A 22275-nucleotide genomic window follows, 5' to 3' on the forward strand; every position below is an offset into this window, starting at 1 on the left:
TCATTTGACAAATTCAGATCAAAACGTCGCTCTAACTTCATGCTACTACGCTGCAAATGCTTGTCGTCATACCATGAACAGCCTTGATGACTAAAAAAGCCCGAAGATGACCGAGGGCCGAAACTAGCTTGTGGACCGAGTCTGGAGTCTGGCATCGGGGTTTATTTGTCGTCCTACGAGATGTGCCTGTTTTAGAACCCCGGAAGCCCCACCCCGGAATCACCGAAAGTGCCCGATGCAACTCTATTCCTTCTTCCATCCTTTTTGTCTCCCTAAAGAGTCATACAAGGCGTTTTCAGAGCTTGGAATTTGATGCCAGGCAAGCTGTAGCGCAATCGCCATTCGTGTATCTAGTCCCCTGAGCCCCAGAAGGCGCACATGTCACATCGCATACTCAGTTCATCAGCAATTGCATCACAGCTAATCAACCGACTCTACTTATTCCAGCCCTTACTCTGTGACGGACCTTGGCTTCCTGGAGCTGGGCAAAAGGAACAATATGGGGAGTTTGGGAATCTCAGATCCCAATTCGCATCAGCGCAATGAACACGACCTCAATCCTCCTACTCTGGTGAATGGGGTGCACAGAAATAGAGTCTTCACCGAGCCACATTACGACATGGCAGAAGCACTAGGGAGCCATGAAGGCAGTGAAAAAGTGGCAGAGCCCATTGCTATTGTTGGCATGGGAATGAGACTTCCAGGAGGCATCCAAGACTCAGAGGGCCTCTGGGACCTGCTCATCAACAAGAGGAGTGCGAGGTGCGAGGTGCCGGCTGACAGGTACAATGTGGAGGCTTTTCATGGTCCAGCAAACAAGCCGGGCCATGTTGCCACCAAGCATGGCTACTTCCTTCAAAACATCGACCTTGCCAACCTGGACTCATCATTCTGGTCCATGACAAAACAGGAGGCCGAGTCCATGGACCCCCAACAACGTCTGCTCCTGGAAGTCGTTTACGAAGCGCTCGAGAATGGGGGTGCTAAAGGGTGGAGAGGCCGCAGTATAGGCTGCTATGTTGGGGTGTTTGGGGAGGACTGGTTGGACATGGATTTGAAAGATGACCAGAACGCCCACATGTACAGGATGCTAGGCTACAGCGACTACGCCCTTTCCAATCGCGTCTCGTACGAATTTGGATTTACTGGACCAAGCATCACTGTACGAACCGCATGCTCATCATCACTCAATGGCTTGCATGAAGCCTGCGCCGCGCTCGGCAGGGGCGAATGCGAGGCTGCCGTGGTCGGTGGAACCAATATTATCACGGCACCACGTATGACTATAGCTCTGACACAGCAGGGGGTGATATCGCCTACCGGGAGCTGCAAAACTTTTGACGCCAGTGCCGATGGGTATGCACGGGGGGAGGGAGTCACGGCGCTCTATCTGAAGCGGTTGAGCCACGCAGTACGAGATGGAGACCCCATTCGAGCCGTCATCCGGTCAACTGCAGTCAACTCGGATGGCAAGACGTCAGGGATGACACTGCCCAGCAGTCTGGGACACGAGGCCGTGATTCGGAAGGCATACAAGTCGGCAGGAATTGTCGATTTCTCAAAAACCGCCATGGTCGAGTGTCACGGAACAGGTACCAGGGTAAGTTTAGCCATTTCCCAAACAGGATACCCGCCAGAGCTCATATCAGCACAGGTTGGGGACCCTATTGAGACCAAGGCTGTCGGAAAGGTTTTTGGGACGGACGGTATTTATATCGGCTCTGTAAAACCCAACTTGGGTCACTCAGAGGGCAACGCCGGCCTATCGAGTGTGCTCAAAATGGTGTTAGCTCTCGAGAGAAAGACAATCCCGCCCAACATCAACTTTCACACACCCAACCCCGATAGTGAGTGCGCTATTCTGCCATTCTAGTCTCACACTAGAAGACTGACACGAAGAACATCAGTCCCATTCAAGACAGCGAACTTATCAGTGCCCGTAAATCCCATGGCGTGGCCACACGGGAAATCCCAAAGAGTTGGCGTTAACTCCTTTGGACTCGGGGGAGCCAACGCACATGTAAGATTTTTGCAGACTCATGTTACCCCCGCCTTGATTAATATGTTACAGGTTATACTAGAGTCTCTTGACTGCTTCAGATCGCCGTCTGCCAACGGTGTAGGCGGCGGTGGACATGAAGCCAATACCCATAAATATACCGCCACCCAAAATGGACACAAAGCTAACAGTGCACCATCTTATTTGGGTTCATCAGCAAGGCTTCTGGTATTCTCTGCCAAACATCCCGAGGCACTGGACAAGCTAGTTCGGAAACACGAAGCCTACGCTCTCGACTACCCGAACAAGTTGAGAGATATCAGTTACACACTCTGTTGTCGTAGAGAACATCATCCGTACCGAACCTTTAGTGTTGCAAACAGCCATGAGTCATTTGAGCAGAGCGCAACATCTGTCGCCTCTGACGCAATGCCCAATCTAGTCTACGTGTTTACTGGCCAAGGTGCACAATGGGCTGAAAGTGAGTAGCCTACCATCCGCTGCTGTGTTTCAGCAACTTGAAGTCTTCAAAACTGCCTGGGATTTACCTATATGAACACGGAATGCTAACTTAATTCAACAGTGGGGAAGCAGCTGTTTGAAACTAGCACTACTTTTCGCCGATCCATAGACAACTTAGACCATCATTTAGCAACATCGACGTCGCCGCCGTCATGGACGCTGGCTAACGAGATTATGCTGCCCAAGGCCCGCAGCAGGCTATCCGAGGCGGAGTACTCGCAACCGTGCTGCACCGCCATACAGGTCGGCATTGTGGATGTGCTCATGGCGGCAAAGGTAAGCCCATCTGCCGTCATTGGCCATTCATCGGGCGAGATTGCCGCTGCCTACGCCTGCGGCGCCATCACTGCCAAAGACGCCATTCTGGTCGCGTACCACAGAGGCCAAGCCACCAAGAACGTGGGCAAATTTCACTTCGGCGGAATGGCGGCTGTGGGATTAGGTCGGAGAGACTTGTCACCGTATCTCCAGCCTGGTGTCACGATTGGCTGCGAGAACAGCCCTGGAAGCGTCACCATAACCGGTGACACAGACGTCCTCGAAGAAGTTATGTACAGTATCCGCAACGATCACCCCGATACTCTGGTGCGGTCGCTGCGCGTTCAATGCGCTTATCACTCGTGTAAGTTGCGTCTACTTGAAAGGGTTGCTTCCTGGAATGCCCCTTGGCAAGACTGACATAAAAAATACGCAGATCACATGAACGCAATCGCCAGTGGTTACAAGTCCTCCTTATCAAGCCTGAAATCCTCGCAGAAACCTCGAGTGCCTTTGTTCTCTTCGGTAACTGGTAAAATTATCAAGGATGAGGATTGTCTTGCTGCCGACTACTGGATCCAGAACCTAGTATCCCCGGTACTATTCTACTCGGCTGCCAAACTCGCACTCGACACATTTTCCCCATCGACAACCTTCTTGGAAATTGGTCCGCACTCTGCGCTCGCTGGACCTATCAGGCAGATTATCCGCAGTCACAGCTCAGCCCCAACGGCCGACTATATCCCTACCCTAGTCCGAAACGCAGACGCATACATCAATATACTGCAGATGGCTGGGAGCTTGTGGCTTCGCAACGTGGATATTGACTTAAGCCGTATTGTCCAGAGTGGAAAGTTCCTCATAGACCTACCAGCCTACCCTTGGCACTACGAGGGCAAGTATTGGGCAGAGAGCCGGCTCTCGAAGGAGTGGAGACTTCGAAAGTACGGCCATCACGACCTCCTGGGAACCCGGGTAATTTCAAGCACCAGCAAAGATCCTTCGTGGCGCAACCTGCTGCGTCTGGGTAATGTCTCTTGGCTTCGAGATCATGTAATTCAGGGCAACATCCTTTTCCCTGCTGCTGGCTTCGTGGCCATGGCAGGGGAAGCAATTAGGCAACTTGCGGGAGGTACATTAAGCTCGTTTATAGTCCGAAGAGTTAGTATCCATGCCGCCCTGATGCTGCAAAGCTCTGAAACCATCGAGACAATCACCACTCTACGTCGGCTACGCCTCACAACCAGCCTTGAATCGAAGTGGTATGAGTTCACTGTCTCATCTCTTCGTGGTGAGGAATGGATTACGCACGTTGCCGGACAAGTCAGCCCAGCAGAAGAAAATCCTCGCGTTGAGGGAGAAGGGAGCTCCTCCAAACCTCAACCACTGCCCCGTCAGATCCACTCCAGCTCCTGGTACAAAGCTATGAGTCGGGTGGGTCTCTTATATGGACAAAGATTTCGCCTGTTGGAAGATATAAGTGCACACCCGACTGAATGTAGGGCGATTGCTAAGCTACCGACGTGTAAGTTGGTAACCAGTCTCTTCAATAGAATACTCGTCATATCTGACGCCAGAACGCAGCTATCACTTCAGAAGAGTCGGACTATCTGCTGCATCCCACCACCCTGGACGCGGCGTTCCAACTTCTGTACACCGCCGCCTCCAAAGGTCTTCCTAAACTGCTGGTTCGACTAGCAGTGCCTACTTACATCGAGGAGTTGACCATTGGACAGCACAGTTGCGACATAGTGCTGAATGCCAATTCAATCACAAGCCCCAGTAACGTACTGCTAGGGGATCTCACCGGCGTTGGCGAGGGTAAACACGTCATCGAACTAAAGGGTCTGCGAATGCAGCCTATAGACGATAATATCGCCGACAGATCTGACAACACACTGGTCCGGAGTGGTGTTGGAAGTTCCCATGCCGCAGTGGAGCTGCAATGGGATCGTGATATAAATTTCATCGAGCCTGGCACACTCCTAAGGCCAGACAGGGATATCTCTGATGAACACAAGCTCCTCGAAGAGTTCGCTCTAGCATGCATTATTGAGACAGGCGTCGGGCTGCAGCAAACCGTACGGCGCTCTAGTGAGCCTCATTTGGACAAGTTCGCTTCTTGGATCCTCCAACAGCAGCAGAAAGCATCCTCTAGAAACTACCCAAATGTTGCGATGTGTCAGAAGCTTGCGACCATGAGTCACAGCGAGAGATGCGGGACTATTGAGCGACTTCAACGACAACTAGCTGCAACCGGTGCAGCTGCGCCCGCGTCTGCTATATATCGCCAGTATCTGCACTTGGACAACATTTGGTCCGGCGCAGTCCAGCCTATGGATGTCCTAGCGCAGGAAGACGCATGGATACAGATCAACGACTATATACAGCTTTGTGGATTCGGCGAATATGTGAGGCTGTTGACCCACTCCGAACCTAACCTGCGCATCTTGGACATTGGTGCAGGCCGTGATGGCCATGGAAGTTCTATCGTTTCCCGCCTTGTGTCAAGAGATTCCGGGGACCGGATGTTCGCTTCATACGTATATACCGATGTGTTTGAGCAACCACTTGCCAATGTCCAAAGGCTGTGTAGGAATATTCCGGCAATGGACTTTGCAGTGTTCGACATTGGCAAAAGTCTCTCGGAGCAAAGTCTCAAGCCTGAGTCTTTCGACCTGATCATCGCACGAAATGTGATTGACCTACCGATTCTCTTGATTTTGTTGCTACAGGACTGACGAGACTTTGAGCAGGCTATTCACCACACAGGTAGTCTACATCAAGCATTGGCGAATGTGAAAAGGCTTCTGCGGCCGCGTGGCCGTCTGCTAATGCAAGAGCTGAGTCCCAGTGCGTCTTTCATAAGAATAACGTGTACATGTATAGAGAGGACCTGTAGACTGATTGTTATGACAGCAACCAAATGGATGAACTATGTCATGGTGAGCTCAGATTAACTGCGCTAGGCTACACTCAAAACTGACCACTATACTCCTTTTAGGGCGCACTTCCTGGCTGGTGGCATGGCGAGGCGGATAATCGACTCGATGAGCCGTACGTGACCGCAGAACGTTGGGAGCATGAGCTAAAGACGGCCGGATTCGACGTCGAAGCTATGGTGCACGATGGTCAACTTAACAATAACATCATTGCGAGGCTCCCAAATATCGATCAAGCTAAGGGTATTTCAAAGACAATAACCGTGCTTACCGGTACACCAACAGAGAGCCTCGTACCAGCTGCCAGGGCCGTTGTCGACCAACTTCTCCAGCGAGGCTTCCAAATCGATTTCTGCAACGTGCGCGACAAGCCGGTGGCAGGCCAGCTGATTCTATCTCTTCTAGACTTTGAGGGGCAATTCCTCAACTACATCGACTCAGAAAATTTCCACGCTCTAAAAGAGCTGCTCCTGGGCCACCATGTCGATCAGGGAGGCATCCTTTGGGTGACCAATGCCAGTCAGGTCCGTTGTCAAGATCCGCGATACGCTGCAATTCTGGGATTAGCACGCACTCTCCGTTCAGAATTGCTCATGGACTTTGCCACGCTCGAGCTCGATTCTTTCGAGGCTGCCAAGGTGCAGGCCAGCGCTGTCGCAGTAGTAGACGTCCTTCAACATTTTCAACAGCGCGTTCGGAAACCCGACATGGCACCGACTTTGGAGTATGTGTGGGATGACGGCAATGTTCTGACCGGCAAGTTTCATTGGATCTCGATCCCCAAGGCACTTCAAAGGGAAGAGGATCATTCGCTTCCCAAAATACTCGATTTCAATCAGCCGGGGTCGCTGCAGAGTCTCTACTGGAGGGAGACCCTCGAGCCACCAAACACTTTAATCGGTAGTAGCGATGACAATATTGTTGAGCTAGAGGTGAAAGCCGCTGGGCTGAACTTCAAGGACGTCCTAATCGCTATGGGCATCATTGAAAACACAACTAGGACCCTTGGTCTGGAATGTGCCGGCATAGTTACCAGCATGGGCCCAGGCGTGAAAGACCTCACGGTTGGCGACAGGGTCATGTCGATGACCCAGGGCTCCTTTGCAACGGTTGTGCGCACAAGCGAAAATCTGTGTGTCAAGATGCCTGATGACGTCGACTTCTCTGCAGGCGCTACGATGCCTTGTGCGTTTGGCACGGTGATTCACTCACTTGTCGATACGGCCAGATTGCAAAAAGGCCAGACCATCCTTATCCATTCAGCGTGCGGCGCGGTAGGGATGGCAGCCGTACAGGTAGCACAGATGATTGGTGCTGAAGTAAGACGAACTGTTTCTTAGCTGTCTCACCTTTCTCCTAGCAAACTTCACAGGGTTCCAATGGATGGCTGACACGGGCTGCGCAGGTTTATTGTACCGTGGGAAATCAAGATAAAGTGCGCCACATGATCGAGTTTTTCGGCATACCCCGGAACCGAATATTCAATTCGAGAGACGATAGCTTCTTAGAAGGTGTTCGAGCCGCCACGAAGAATGCCGGTGTCGATGTTGTGCTGAACTCCTTGTCAGGGGAACTGCTCCACGCATCTTGGAAATGCGTTGCCAAGTTTGGCACCATGATTGAGATTGGCAAAAGAGACTTTATCGGCCAGGGCCTATTGTCTATGGATCTTTTTGAGCAGAATCGCTCTTTTGTGGGAGTTGATTTTTCGGAGATCTGCAAACATCGTCCACTGATGGTGAAGAGGTATGTGTCTCAGTCAACGGCTTGTGAATCTGGCATACACCTTTTGCTAAACATGTATGGTGTAGCATTCTCCAACGGATGGTTCAATACCTCAAAAGCGGCCTCATTAAACCAATTACGCCAATGACGGAATTCGAGGCCAGCAATATACAAAATGCTTTCCGCCACATGCAGAAGGGCCAACACATTGGGAAGATTGCAGTCACCTTCCCGAGCAGAAATGAAAAGGGCGGCAAGAATGCTCTCGATGCTACCCTGCAGTCTCGAGAGCTACGACTCCGACCAGACAGAGCGTACCTCATTGTCGGTGGGCTTGGGGGCATTGGTAGATCTGTGGCGCAGTGGCTTGTCGAACAAGGCGCGCGGCACATCGTGTTCTTCTCAAGATCTGCTGGGTCTTTGGCTAGAGATGATCCCTATATCCTGGAGCTTGAAGCTCAGGGATGCAAGTGTACAGCAATATCTGGTGATGTGGGCGACTCCTCAGCCGTTGTCAGGGCTGTGAAATCCCCTAAAAAGCCGATTGGGGGAGTCATACAAGCTTCCATGGTGCTGAATGTGAGTTTTCTCCTATGAGCCGCTCTGCTGGCATAATGTTTCCCTCGGCCACGAGTGTTCCTATATGGTTGATGGTGACTAACCGTGAAAACAGGATGAGGCGTTTGATAAGATGACATTTGCACAGTGGCAGGCAACCACAAGACCCAAGGTATCAGGCACGTGGAACCTCCACAAGGTGCTACTGCGCCAGAAAGAAGCATTAGACTTCTTTTTCCTGTTCAGCTCCGTCTCTGGTATTGCAGGCCAACCTGGCCAAGCCAACTACGCCAGCGCCAATGTCTTCCTTGACGCCTTCGTCCAATACCGGCATTCATTGGGTCTCCCGGCGTCCGTTCTCGATGTCGGTCCCATGGACGATGTCGGCTACTTGAGTCGAAACACCAAAGGTCTCGATACTTTCCGTACAACAGGGCTGCAGATATTGCGTGAGCAAGAACTACTGGACGCGCTGCACCTCATGTTGCTTCGCTCCTTCCCCGAACCATCAGACGCTGGCGATGGTGCCATTCCGTTTGTCAACAAGAGCCAATTGGGTATTGGCATGAGCTCCAGCATTCCGCTAGGCGCGAAAAACAATCGGGTTCTCTGGAGGTCGGACCCTAGAATGGCCATCTATCGCAATCTAGAGGCTTCCAACTTGAAAGCAGAGGGAGAAGCATCTGCAGCGTCCCCGTCGCCATCGCTGGACACGGTCACCGGTCAACTTGCATCATTGTTGGTCAAAGCAAGACGCGACCCGTCCTTGCTATCTCAGGAGGAGGCGGTCCTCATCCTGGCTAAAACAGCTGCCAATGCGATTGCTGGACCACTCAATCTTCCCGCTGGCCAAGACATTGACTTGAGCGTGCCGCTAGCTTCCCTCGGTCTCGACTCCCTGGTGGGCATCGAAGTGAGGAACTGGCTTAGGTTGAGTCTAGGAGTCGAACTCACCGTGGTGGAATTTGGGAGGTCTGGGAATTTATTGGGCTTGGGTGCTAATATGGCAAACAAGTTGAAGGAAAGCCTTGCATAATCCTGAATAGGTGCGGTTATTGTTGAGTCGCAATCGTATATAAACGTACTGTTCTTGGCGACTATGTTTGTGTAAAAAAAGAAGAACCTAGTGATGATGCAACCCAATAGTCGATCTTACATGTTAGGCCAGGACTAACCATATACTGGTGGATTAGCCCAGAAGGGTGCTGACGCCAACACAAGTAAGATAGCCAGGAGACTTTCTGGTGATGCCTACCTCGGTGCGAAGGCCGCTAGGAGTTAGGCAGATGTTGACATAAGTGGAGGGACGCACTACATAGATCGTACAGCTCCATCGCACGGGTGCGAAGTGGATGGATTCTCGGCGACTATGTTGATCTCCAAGATCGTACGTAAAGGTTCCATCGAAGTGCATCCCGTTTACAACTAATGTACAAATCACGTGGACACCCTCATCGTCACCCATCCTGATAGGAACAATGGGTGCGTTAAAGCTACCTCAGTATTTCGTGCATTGGATATCAATTTGGTTTACTTCGGGCGGGCTTACTCCTTGGACTCGTAAGTCATCATTGTCCATTTGTGGCGCGATCCAAGACAGCCACTTCCAGCACATTCATGTTGCTTCCAAACGGCTTCTTATTCCCGACCAGCTCCAATCTGACACCAGTGTTCCCCGGATCGGTCCTCCATGCCTCGTCAATGAGTCTTTCCCAGGCTGCCAGCTCGCGCTCCTGGCTATTAAATGCCTCAAGCATAGTCAGGTCGCGGGCGCGTAGCATGGCCTCCTCGAGCGGATCCACGAAGACCGACTTGGCACCGCTGCAGGTCGCGGGTAACGGCAAGACCGTGTCCATGATGAGCAGACGAGACCCCTGTGGACCGGAGTTAGCGGCAAGGGCCGGCAGGAGATTCTGGAGGATGGAAATGGCCTCTGAATCGGACCAGTCGTGCAGGATCATGCGCAGCAGGTAGACGCTGGCACCCTTGACGGGCTGGGGCATGAAGAAGTTGTGGGGCTGCATCGTGACGCGGGCAGCGGCTGGGGATCCCGGCACACCGGGCAGAGGGCTGGCCTGGAACTTGGCGATGGTCTCTGGGAGGTCCTGCACCACCAGCTGGAGATGGGGGAATCGCGTGGCCAGGTCGATGGCGGTATGCCCGTTGGACCCCCCAACGTCGACAACCGTGGCACCCTGGGGCAGGCTGTCCCAAGCGAAGCCGGCGAACAAGTGCTCATTCTTGGTGCCCTCGGCCGCGGTGACGTTCTTCATATAGGCTGCGAACTTGATCCGCAGCTCGGGTGTCTGAGCCAGGTAGTCAAAGAAGGGGAGGTCGGTATCCTTGGCTATATTGAAAGCCGTCTGCGTCTTGGACGTCGTGTCACCCCATCGGTCAGTGGCCTCGACCAGCTTCGCTGCGCCCAGGGCTGTCGCTTCGGCCATGAACAAGACCCAGTCCACCAACTTGGGGTCGGCTACTAGCAAGGAAGACGACGCACTATGCGCCAGTTCGCCCTCGACGGGCTCGTTAAGAAAACCATGGAGGATGGCCATGCGTGCGATGCGCTTCAATTGCGACACTGGAACCGAGGCAAGCTCGGCCACGGCCGAATATGGCACGGATCCATGCTGCGGGATGAAGGAGATAATGCGAAAGTAGCACAGCCAGCGGATGCAGGCAAAGTTCTGAAACTGTTAAAGAAACTAGTCAGCACATCAATCAATCAATTATTCATCAATTTCCGCCCGGTGATGCGTGCTTTCGACAAAGGGGGGATGTTATGCTCTTGACACAGAGTTATACCGAGTATCTTGTCCTTTTCCCCCCCTCATTCCAAGAAGAAAGAACAAAGATGGTTAGCATCTCATATCAGTTGCATAGTTAACTCACATGAACTCCAAGGCGCGGGACAAACTCGCTAGGCTCAGTCGCGAGCTGCTGGACTCTAAAAGCCGATGCCACCAATTTCTGCTTAGCTTCGAGGATATTGAGAGGGGTGCCTTTGGGCAGTGTGAGACTGGTTCCTCCACCAGCGTCCAAGGAAGGCGACGGATGGCCGGCAGTCAGACAGTAGGCGTCGATCACCTTGGCTGCCTGGCATATTTCCCGTGCGTATCGCTGTAGGGGGGTGTTGAGTTCGCACATGGCGCAGCTTGTGGACCTGAGGCTATGGTGAACTTATAAGGGTCTGTTGATGGAGACTAATTTTATAAATTAACCTCATGGCTACGCTGATCAGAGGGCGCCGGAGAGGGCCGTGTAAACCTGCTTGAGGTACCTAGATATAGCTCGCCGTCGGTGGAGGGGGTCAATATCCCGGGGATGCGGCTGGAGACGCGGTCGGCAGCCGACTCTACGGGGAATATGGGTCAGCTTCTAGCTCTTGCAGAAGTTGTGCCCTGATTGACAAGTCCGCCGAACGTATGCGAAGAGTTATGAAAGCGACAGCTAATTACTACCGGCTTGTACGTGCACGCATAGGAGGGCGCTACCTATTGGCGGAGTGCCTTCCCATCATTAGATGATGGATGACTGGCGTCCTTCCGCAAATCTCCCTGATTGCCACCACCATCTCTCTAAATCAGTAGGGTATGGCCTGCTGCTATCCACAAGCAAGGCACCCCCCCGGTGAGCGATCGGAGAGCGATCGGAGAGCGATGGGAGAGCGGATCGCGAAGCGTTATGGGAAAGTTAAAACGTGCCCTTGATTGGCTGGGAACCACGCTTCAGCTACGGTGTCCATCTCAGCCCCTGGTGTTTGCAACCCGGCTCCAGCTCCGAGATACGCTGGCTCCACTACGGATCATGGGGCGCCGTTCCGCTACGACGACGTCTAGAAGAGCCCATGCTCGCGCTCACGGGAAGTGGGCGTCATATACTATGTAGCTACTATGTCTCGTTGACTTAATCTAGGAGTTGCTAGGTGTCTAATTTGCAGAATACGTATAAATTATGCTCGACAGCTTGCACGGCGGGCGTCTTGTCCCAGTGGACCCATCGACACATATCTGACCGATACATGTCTGGTAATACCTGTAGACGCGGGAATATTGTTATTGTCTCTTGTCAGCGTGTGTCCAAGTGGTGCTGCCTGTGTTGGTTGTATGCCTGATCATGCCCAAGGATTTGCCCATCCTCCCACGCGAATATCCTTGCCGGGCAGGAGGAACTCGGCTAGAATGCGCCATGTGCGGATATTCGGCATCGACTGGTGCTCTCATAGGTCGTCCGGATGTTCGGCATCAATTCGTGCCGCAATGGGCTCATCAGCGCCGACGCAGGTAATCAGCCTTGCGTTATGACCTTGTCATGAAGCGATGCCTTCCACCATTAACGCTACGTACATATGCATACTGTACATGTGGGCAGAAGGTGGCAGTGTGGGGGGCTATGAGATGGCCATATCGTATTACACGCCATAAGCGCTGGCGCCCTCATGGTAAGAAGGCCCTTTAAAGCTCAGCAGCCAGACGTTTACAAGCATTGGCATTGTCTTGGAGGTTGGGCAAAATTTCTTATCAGTTCGTGGGGACAGCATTGTATCTTTGAATGATCATCTAATGGATCCCAGATCGGCGGCGGAGCGGTCGCCCTCTCTAAATACGATTTTGGTTGATGCTGTAAACCCAGCTCCACCCTCCCACAGCGAGACGCAGCGGGTGGTCGACGGACCAAAACAGACACCATACAAGCTCCGATCGAAGCTGCGGGAGAGTTGCAACAGATGCGCCGAGTCCAAGGTCAAGTGCACCAAGGAGCAGCCCATATGCTCACGATGCGACGAAAGAGATCTGAGCTGTGAATACAGCCTAAGCCGCCGGTTCGGGAAGAGAAAGGATGGCTTGTCAAGGGCAACAGCGGTAAATGCCGCCGGTATAAATGCCTATTCTCCAACAACCCAGCCTCACCAGGAAAATGCGAATAGTATATTCAACGACGACGCTATGAAGGTGGACTTCGAGATGGACTTTATCGCCGGCGACAACGGCGTCGCCGACCTACTGTCAAGCCCTACCGTTGTTCAGGACGCAACTTTCCAGCCTTTGGACTCAGCCATGAGACTCCCCGCATTCCTGGGACAAAAGACCGCATACAATCAGTGGGACAGTACGGGATTCGCGAGCAGCAGTGAATCACTGGGTGATGGACCGAGTCCCAAGGTTTGGAACGCCATGGGGTACGAGTACGAGGATCTCTCTATGACAGATCAGATCGCCCCTTTCCCTTTCCATGAGCAGCAGCACTTTCTTCCGATTCTCTCAACCATATCGGAGTCCCATTCAAGCTCCAAGTTCAGTCTAAGCACATACTCCAAAGAAACCTCGGCCCCATCTCTGAATTCTATGACCGACGTCCAGTATGGGAGCCAATGCAGAGGGGCGTCCGCACAAGTCAGCTCCGGGATAAAACATTGCATGGCGCGCGTTCTGGCTATCCTAGCCAACCTGCACGATTTGCCGTCTGCGTGCAGCTCGGCGCAGACGTCGCCCTTTTGCACGCCGGGCATCGAGACGCCAGCATTCATTGCCATGGATCAAGGCCTACCCTGGCAAGCAACGACTTCTTCTTCGTCTTCCTCGTCTGCCGCAGACTTTTCGAAGCAACGTCTCTCACCACATCCGCAGCCCCCCACCAGCCGCCCATCAATTAACCAAGTGCTTGCGACAAACGAAGACGTGATTCACTCTATGCACGACATATTGCAGTGTTCCTGTTCTGCAGATTTGCAAGTCGCGTTGGTGATGACCAGTATCACTTCCACCGTTATAGACCGATACGTGGCCATTGTCAAGGCGGGGGAGCATGGCGACGATGGTACTCAGCCAGTGGTGCACGACTCTGATGACGGCAACAGCGATCACAACCAAGTCAAAGTCCGTATCCAGCTGATCCTAGGCGAAATGCATCAAGTCCTCAGACTCATCGAGGGCCTCGCCGCCAAATTCGAATGGATCCAGTCGGCGGACCGCGACGATTCTAACACGAGGTCAAACGCTAAGACGACCGTCCCCATCCCGGAGGGCTTAGTGAGCTCCGACGTCGAAGGCCAAGACTTTCTCACGCGGCACAAGAGTATGAGTTCAAGCTCGGCAGCCCTTCGGATCGATAGTGCGCCGATGCTTGCAGAGCTGCAGAAATATCTCAGGAATCAACTGCGGTTATTAACTAAGATAGCTACTGGTATTTTAAGGGGAAATAGGTAGATAATATCCTTAGCTATAGGTTTCCTTATCGTGATTCTCAGGCCATGACCTTCTAACCATAAAAGCAACGAGCGTGGGTATCCCCAACACAGTACCTGTGGCATTCGCTATGCTGGGGAGAATGAAGCGAGGGAAAAGAGGAGCAATCTCTGATGAATCTGCCTACGACTAGCAGCCTGTAGTGTAGCAAGGTGTGTAAACTCATGACATAAAGAAAGAAGGAAAGGTGGGGTACCCTCTCAGGGTCCCAAGATATACCCACCGAGTGTGTGTCATGTGACAGTACCACAGTAATAGGAGCAGACGGGGCCTACAGGGGCTGCCAGGTGAGTCGGTCGTGGCACAGCCGCAAATCAAAACTGGAGAATGAAAGTGGAGACGACGATACAGCCCCGACAGACGTTCCCCACGACCGTGCGTATAATAGCGCCAATCTTAAAAAAGATCTCACCATTAACAACTACTTGTGGGCTTTGCATCCCAGAACTTCTTATCTTATCGCCTGCCATTTACTGTCTCCTAGAAGGACTTCTCCCCCCCTCCCCCCACCCTTTTCTCCGACCATGTCTGAACTTGAGGACCTTCGACGTCGGATCAAAGAACTCGAGGAAGCAAACGAGCAGGAACGACGCGAGAAGGAGCAGGAACGACGCGAGAAGGAGCAGGAACGACGCGAGAAGGAGCAGGAACGACGCGAGAAGGAGCAGGAACGACGCGAGAAGGAACGCGAACGAAGCGAGAAGGAGCAGGCAGAGCGCCGTCTCCGGAAGACAACATTGGAAGAGTACCTCGCAGCATGCCAGGAGCACGTCTTATCCAAAATTGTTCTCGTCACGGACGGCTACCTCACCACAAGGGGCCCGAGCACCAGCCCTGCTAGGAAGCACTGCCCATCCTTTCTCACCTCATGGGACGACTTTCTCTCGATACAGGAGGATATCATTAGAGAGATAAACGATATTCTCCCACGCGACGCGCGGTTATTCGAGAGCTCGCACTCTCTCTCGACCATTGGCAATCGCATACGCTCGCGACGGGTGATAGACGAGGCCTCTCTTGTCTTCATCCAGAACAATGCCATCGAAGATCCTGTGGCACTTATTCTGTCCAAGTTAAAGGACTTCCATCCCGAAAACCGCGGTCGAGTTATCCCTGGTCGAGTGCATTTTCAGACAACGGCGAGCAACCTCCGCGATCTAGCAGATACCAGGGACACTGTGCAGCGAGATGCAAGATTACGGACGGACCAGGTCTGCGTATTCCGAAACAGCGGCGACCAAAACGACATTGCATACATCATCGAGTACAAGGCACCGCATAAGCTCCATGCGGAGCACTTCGAGAGAGGTCTGCGCCCTATGAACATTGTGAACGAAGTTGTCAACAAGCCGACGATACCGACGACCCAACCCGACATTTTCAACCACTATGCCGAACTCCTGTCCGCTGCGGCCGTCACGCAGACATACCACTACATGGTCGAGGCCGGGCTTGAATATGGCTACCTAACGAACGGTGCCGCAATCGTCTTTCTTAACATTGATTGGGATAATCCGACGGTGCTGCGCTACCACTTAGCGCAGCCCTCACGCGAGGTTGCTGGGGATGGGGATCCTGTGTATAGCAACGCCATAAGTCAGGTACTGGCTTTTACTATCCTGGCGCTCCGGTCAAGCCAACATAGCAACAAGGAGCGTGTAGAAGCGGCCGAGAAATGTGAAAAGTGGGAAGTTGATTTCGGCTACATCCTCGACCAGATTACGAAGGAGGAGGAAGCAACGTCATCGACCAATCCAGCAACGCCTAGTAACAAGAAGCACCGCCGCGTACCGAGCAGCCCTGACTGGCAACCAACGCCTATTAAGAGGAGGCGGCGAAACCTGCGGCGGGAGTCCCCGTCCCAGGAGTCGGACCGGACACTCCGTTCTCGCAGCAAACGAGACGATCCCGGACCAGGCCCCGGTGGGGGGTTATCTTCCGCCAGTAGTGGTGGAGCGAGCGATATAGGTGGCCGACCCGATGGGTGTACCTCTACTACCGGGAGGTCATCAGCGCCGGGCGCTCCGGGCGCTCCGTACGGATCTAGCCAGGCAAATAAAGGGGCGTCGTTGTCACGCTCGGCAGAATTTAGCAGCAGGGACACCAGGAAATGGGAGGAACGCAGGCCCTGCTGTACTCCGTCATGCCTCCTATCCCTCGTGGATGGCCGGTCTCTGGATGCCAAGTGTCCGAACGTGGAGTTCCACCACAGCGGGCAACATGCCGAGGTAGGCAAGGAGGTGGTCACTCAGCAGCAGCGGCACCCCGTCTCTCATTCGCAGTGGATGGATCTACTGCGAAAGCAGCTCTCTCAGGGCTTGGACGAGGGCGTGACGGTGCTCGGAATTGAGGGTGCCTGCGGTGCCTTGTTCCAGATTACACTACTGCAGTTCGGCTACACCTTCATAGCCAAGGGCGTCACTGGCGGGCGCCTGCCAGAGCTAGAGCGAGAAGTGGCTGTCTACGAGAAGCTGCGGCCTCTGCAGGGCCACCACATCCCGGTGTGCCTCGGTTCGGTTGACCTCAAGTCGCTGGGCCAGGTCTTCTTCTACGATATAGACGTGCGTATCATCCACTTCATCCTGTTATCTTACGCAGGCACCGAGGTCAAAGTAGTCGCGGGCGACTCCAAGACATATATCATCGACGCAGTTACGTCAATACTGGAGACGATGCACGGCCTCGGGGTGGCTCATGGAGACGTTCGGCTGCCAAATGTGTTGCAGAGCCCTGATGGACAGATTAACCTTGTCGATTTTGACCGAGCGGTGTTTCTGCCTACCGTAGCTCAAAGCACCCTCAGCGCAATCCCGCCTAATAAGCGAAGGCGGCTTACAGAGGGTGGAGAGTACGAAACGTTATCCCCGACGAAGCAAGACGCACAAATTTTATGGAAAATACGGCAAGACAATTCTAATGCGCAAAATCTCTTCTCTTTAGATTCTGGCAGAATTATCGGCCGTGTCCCGGTCGACCCTAACTGGCGGCCGACGCCTATCAAGAGGGCGAGGCACATCGATCTGCGGCAGCAGTTATCGGGTTAGCAGAGACGGGGGGAAAGTGTGGGTACGAGTACATATAGTGACGCCTGGTTCGACTCTTACCACTCCTACGAGGACTACGCTCATACTTGCACGACCCACGCAAATTTCTCCCAACCACTCCGAGATTGTTTCGTCTGGAAAGGCATACGAGGGACAAGATATGTTTGGGCTCCACCTCTGGGGTGACGTCGGGCCTGGGAAACCCGCGATCCTCTATCAAGGGACAGTCTACGCCCGAGAGTGAATTGTTGTGCCGGAACCTTTTGCTCCTCCCCCCCATGCCACCGTATCTCCGTTGGCACTTGAGCGTAGGTTCTGGAGTATGCCAAGAGCTAGCCTTTCAACGGCTATTAAAACGATTAACAAGTGGGTGGCAACGCATATTTTAAACCACTACTCCTAATACTCCGTCCCATTCGTGAACCCTGACGGTATATATATTCCCCCTCGTCTTGATACATGATCAGTAGTGAGTGCACCACGCTCTAGTCTTTTGATCTAGACTTACGGATAGTCTACTCCCATACCAATGATCGCATCAAGCGCATAGCCCGTCGTCACCCTTCGCCTATCGGTCTCCAACACAACCTGCTTCGGCCGCGACGTCAGCTGCAACTGGGACTTTGCCTAGGGACAGAACCCCTCGGCGCTTCCACAGACCCCTACTCCTTCGCTGACCACAACGAGTTCCCCTCCGACACGCCCGAGAACCAGGGCTTGGACCGGTTCGCCCGCCAGCTGCGCGACGGCGCGGACATCAAGCTGTTTGTCGACTGGCACTCGTACGGGAAGTACATCCTGCACCCTTTCGGCTACAATGAGACCGTCTACCCGCCCGAGACGAGCAATTCGCTGCTGCATTTGGCAGCTCCAACAGTGCTATCTCGACTTTGCCTGTAAGAGGGGAAGCACCTCTATATACGTAGAGGACGGGGCTAACTCCGTCATTGATAACTTTTGCAAAGATATCCATATTTACAAAGGCACGGTTTTATCTTAGCCATTTCCATCGGCCTGGTGTTACCGAGCATGGCCGGAGAAAATCATTCGGCTTATACTAAGTAGAGAGGCACTATTGATGAGATCCTCTGCTAACTGTGGGCGGGTATCAAATTTGGGAGGCTCAGCTATTCCGGATTCTTCTGGCTTGCGACGGGTGACAAGGAGAAGGATGTGGGTAAGTGCAAAAATACAGAGCATTGTAAACGGTTATTGTACCAAGAGTAGTGTACCGGGTGGGCAGCTCCAGGATGTTTGCGAGGTATGGTATTTGAAGATGAACAAGTCAAATCCAATGACAGCTGGTGGAAACACAAGGGCGAGGTCGAGTGCGGCGATACTTGTCGGGAAAGTCTTGCAAGGCCCGATGTATTTACTGTTGTCAACCGTCAATTTTAATAAGTCACTATCGAATTGAGAAGCAAAACAGGTATTCAAAAGCATTTATGTTTCATATGTTTAGCCCAGCAGCGTCTGTGGAGGTCGTCCCTTTCGTCGGTATACTCGTGACAAGCGCCCATGGAGCTCCTCCCGAACCAGCATTGATAGCCTAGTTCCCCTTTAGCCTCATATTCCTGTCGAATTTCGCTTTTCCCATGCAAGTAGAGCCTTTAGTTATCTTGGGAGCTTTACTTTAGCTGCAGCTGCTCCTGCAATCCTGTTCCATATTCCAGGCCACCCGTACCATGACCCCTGTTGGACTTTCGAAAGACTTCACCCTCGCCAGGCACTGCGGGCTCATGCTTCCATGTCAAACACTGCATTATAACCTCCTCGTCGGATGGCCATACGGATGGCGCCTGCGGGCAGCCAAACTTGAGTACGAAATGTTCGGCTGGGAACCATGGAAGTCTCGCACGCTTCGCACTCTGGTCAAAGTCGAGCATCCAAAAGAAACTGTCGGTCTGGTATGGCTGCAGATCGTAGGTATCGATTTCAGCCCCCAAGAATGCCACCTGCAGTTTGTCGCCGTTTAATTTGATTTCAATAAAAAAGCTGCCGATGCTGTTGTGATACTTGCCCACATATGCGGATAGCGGATATATTGGTGAGTGGGCGGTCTTGCTTTCCATCAATTCTTTGTTGCGGTCCTCGACAAATTTAACAAAGTTGTGGCGTGCCTCACGAGCGGCCCTGATGTATGCAGCTTCATCGAAATCGTTCTCGAATATCGTCTCGACCAGGATTTGACTAATGAGTCTCATCGCGTCTGCCAGCCCGGCAGAGTTTCCCAAGACGACAATTGCCGTCGACGTCTCGGGGAAAAGGGCAACCGTGCCCACATTTCCCATAACATACCCTCGGTGGTGTATCATTAGACGGGACTCGGCGCCTTTTAGAAGTATGGGAGGAGGGTAATCAGCGAATAGGTGTACGTTATTTGGTAGCTGCGCGCGAATCCAACCGGAGGCATAGCTGTACTCTCGGAGGGACGTTGACCCAACCCCAATCTTTCCCTCAAACAGGTTTGGGACCAATTTCAATGGGTTTGTGGCCGACGAGGTCCATACTTGTGAGTTGGCGGCATCCATAAAAGCTTTATAGAGAACAAGCAAATCGCTGATAGAACTGCGAACTGCGCCGGCTGGACCGAGGAACATGTCGTGCCTATAGCCCCAGGGTGGCAGCTCGTAGAATGTGCCATTGGCAAGGGCAGCATATGATTTGGCCGTGTTATCGTCCATTGGCTCCCCAGCATAAAAGGTTCTATTAAGCTTCAGCGGTTCGACGATGCGCTGATGGAGGAGTTCCAGATATGACAGGCCTGTCACTTTCTCCAAAACTTGGCCAAGAACCTCATACGGAATATTGTTGTAATGGAACGAGGCGCGGAGCGGACCTGCAATCGGGGCGTAGCTCATGATTGGAATAGCCTGGGATCGGTCGACGAGAATTTCGTTATAAGAACTGAGCCAAAGATTATCCATCGGTGCCAGACCTGTTCTATGGCTCATGAGGTCCTCGATTGTGATATTTGCCTGCGCGTCTTGCCGCCGGAATTCGGGGAAGATGTCATGCAGCTGCGTTGAGAAGCTGAGCGCCTCCTCTTCGGCCAGCATTCCCACCATGGAAGCTGTGATGGCTTTGGTCAGGGAACATATCAACCACGACGTATTGACGTCTGGTGCAAGGTGGCGTTCGACATCACGATAGCCGTAATTGGCAGTGTGGATAACTTTCCCATGATGCAGGACGCCCAGTGAAATTCCTGGGGTGCTGGTGATGTCCGCAAGTTGCCCGATCAACGGCCCGATTGCCTCCAGGGCTGATGTAAGATTCCTGTGAGTTGGAACGATCAATACCACGTTCTCATCCTGCTCAACGATTGATAAAGGAGCGGGTATTACATTATCTTTGGATTTTTGATATCTTTTCGATGTGGAAGTTTACAGAGGCGGGTAAACGGAGAAGGCACGCAAGCGGTGAAGACAGACGATGACGGAGTTGGTATTTTTGCAATCAGAGCTCCAACGGGGTGATCAGTCCTACCTACGGATATATAATACGGCTATAGAGCACGTGATGCGTACGTCCCGTCATCCAGAGTTGGTGAATTATGGCTCTCAATGTCTCATGTCGCGGTCGAACATCAAGCTTGTCTCAGTTGTACCCAGAATCTACTGGTATGTATCCGTAAGTACAAGTACGTAGGTAAAGGGATCGCCCTTCCCCTCAAGGACCTGAATAGTTCCTGGCCTTATCACTGCCCATCTACCCCCGGATACAGTGCCCAGAATATATCCTCTCAAATGGGACCCTGTGGCAAAGGTATATCGCCATTGTATTCTCCTACTCCTACCTTCCTAGTCACTAACCCGTACGAAGTGGTATTGTCTTTATTGATCCTGAGAATCAAATTACCACCCACTACCATGGAGCACGTTCATTCATAATGCTGGAGATTTGTAACGTCAGATGGCTCGACTTCGTGCCACCAACAATAAGACTATTATAAAATTGAGAGTATGCATGTATCTATATATATATGCTTTGCGCTAATAATTATTCGCTAAGGCATAAAAACAGATGATCATCCATTGTTATTATGTAATACGTATTGTCTCTACTTACCAATTTCTTTGCTTCTAACCCTCTTGTAGCTGAGTATGAGATCCTAGTCCTTTATACTAAGGTTCCCTATTCAGGAATCTAGCCACGGAATATACTACTTTCCAAACCCTCTCATCCATGGAAAGTCTCTGCTATGGCCATCCTAACTTGTCTATACGTATTAGCAAGGCCGCCAACTAGCTCTATACCCAAAACAGCTTCAAGTGCCTCTGGGCCCAAAACGCCTCCTTTTTCTACCTGGAACTTGCCTACGTAAAGTAATGAGATATCTAGCTTATCCCTCTTCCAGCACCTTCAAAATTATCCGGGTAATATTGTGCCACCTGTTTCTTGCCTCCGGATAATGTGCCAAAGCGAGATTCCCTATCGTATACCGTAATATGCTTCATTCTTCCTCGAGCTTCTATGAATGCATCGCTAATTTCCCCCAAGGGGTTGAGCCCAGTTAGAGTTACTTTGACATTGAGAATTCCCAAGTCATCGAGGAACGAAGATCCGGGTATAATACCTTCCATGCGAAACTAGGGCAAAGGTCTCATCAGTTGCCATATCTCGTCCCCCAATGAAACCCGATTATGACGGGTTTCTCCCGGAGTGGGCGAATCGAACGCTACCGTATCTTCGACGGTCCAGCGCCAAAAACGGACGAAATATTCAATCATGGCCGTCCGGAACAAGGCGCAAATTCGGCATCCCTCAGCAGCAGCCCTTTCCAGATGTGAAAATGTCCTGTGATGACGGACCATCCAGGCGAGGCGCACATGTTCTTGGGCTGTCAGGGTGGGGTGTACGGTGTAGAAATGCCGGGAATTGGCGCGTGAAGGGTAGCCGGGAGCATTTCTTGCAAACCATCTTGGATATTTTTCAAAGTTGAAGATTGATATCCAGTGCGCAGTAGCCACTCTTGAGGT

At 52.3% G+C, this 22275-nt stretch overlaps 5 protein-coding genes across 5 annotated transcripts; 3 read left to right on the forward strand and 2 right to left on the reverse strand.

The window, feature by feature from the left end:
* Positions 1–619: 619 nt before the first annotated feature.
* ACO1O0_005835 (type I polyketide synthase) lies at positions 620–9040 on the forward strand (the record flags this gene model as incomplete). Its single annotated transcript, XM_083195242.1, has 10 exons — positions 620–1600; positions 1655–1847; positions 2652–3143; positions 3216–3806; positions 4364–4873; positions 5699–5724; positions 5784–7040; positions 7127–7467; positions 7533–8025; positions 8120–9040. The coding sequence occupies 10 exons, from the start codon at positions 620–622 to the stop codon at positions 9038–9040; spliced, it is 5805 nt and encodes a 1934-aa protein (XP_083048258.1).
* Positions 9041–9572: 532 nt separating this feature from the next.
* Positions 9573–11151, reverse strand: ACO1O0_005836 (uncharacterized protein; the record flags this gene model as incomplete). The annotated part of the gene is made up of 2 exons (XM_083195243.1): positions 9573–10697; positions 10897–11151. 2 exons carry the CDS (start codon positions 11149–11151, stop codon positions 9573–9575), a joined length of 1380 nt encoding a protein of 459 aa, XP_083048259.1.
* A 1799-nt stretch (positions 11152–12950) lies between these two features.
* ACO1O0_005837 (uncharacterized protein) lies at positions 12951–17293 on the forward strand (the record flags this gene model as incomplete). Its single annotated transcript, XM_083195244.1, has 4 exons — positions 12951–13113; positions 13777–14033; positions 14508–14536; positions 14734–17293. The coding sequence occupies 4 exons, from the start codon at positions 12951–12953 to the stop codon at positions 17291–17293; spliced, it is 3009 nt and encodes a 1002-aa protein (XP_083048260.1).
* Positions 17294–17571: 278 nt separating this feature from the next.
* On the forward strand, positions 17572–18193 carry ACO1O0_005838 (uncharacterized protein; the record flags this gene model as incomplete). Its single annotated transcript, XM_083195245.1, has 2 exons — positions 17572–17601; positions 17783–18193. The coding sequence occupies 2 exons, from the start codon at positions 17572–17574 to the stop codon at positions 18191–18193; spliced, it is 441 nt and encodes a 146-aa protein (XP_083048261.1).
* Positions 18194–18921: 728 nt separating this feature from the next.
* Positions 18922–20361, reverse strand: ACO1O0_005839 (serine hydrolase domain-containing protein; the record flags this gene model as incomplete). Its single annotated transcript, XM_083195246.1, has 1 exon — positions 18922–20361. One exon carries the CDS (start codon positions 20359–20361, stop codon positions 18922–18924), a length of 1440 nt encoding a protein of 479 aa, XP_083048262.1.
* Positions 20362–22275: the final 1914 nt, after the last annotated feature.

The sequence above is a fragment of the Amphichorda felina genome (assembly GCF_050947745.1).
Source record: "Amphichorda felina strain 45539 chromosome Unknown scaffold_6, whole genome shotgun sequence".
In the NCBI taxonomy this organism is placed as follows: domain Eukaryota; kingdom Fungi; phylum Ascomycota; class Sordariomycetes; order Hypocreales; family Bionectriaceae; genus Amphichorda; species Amphichorda felina.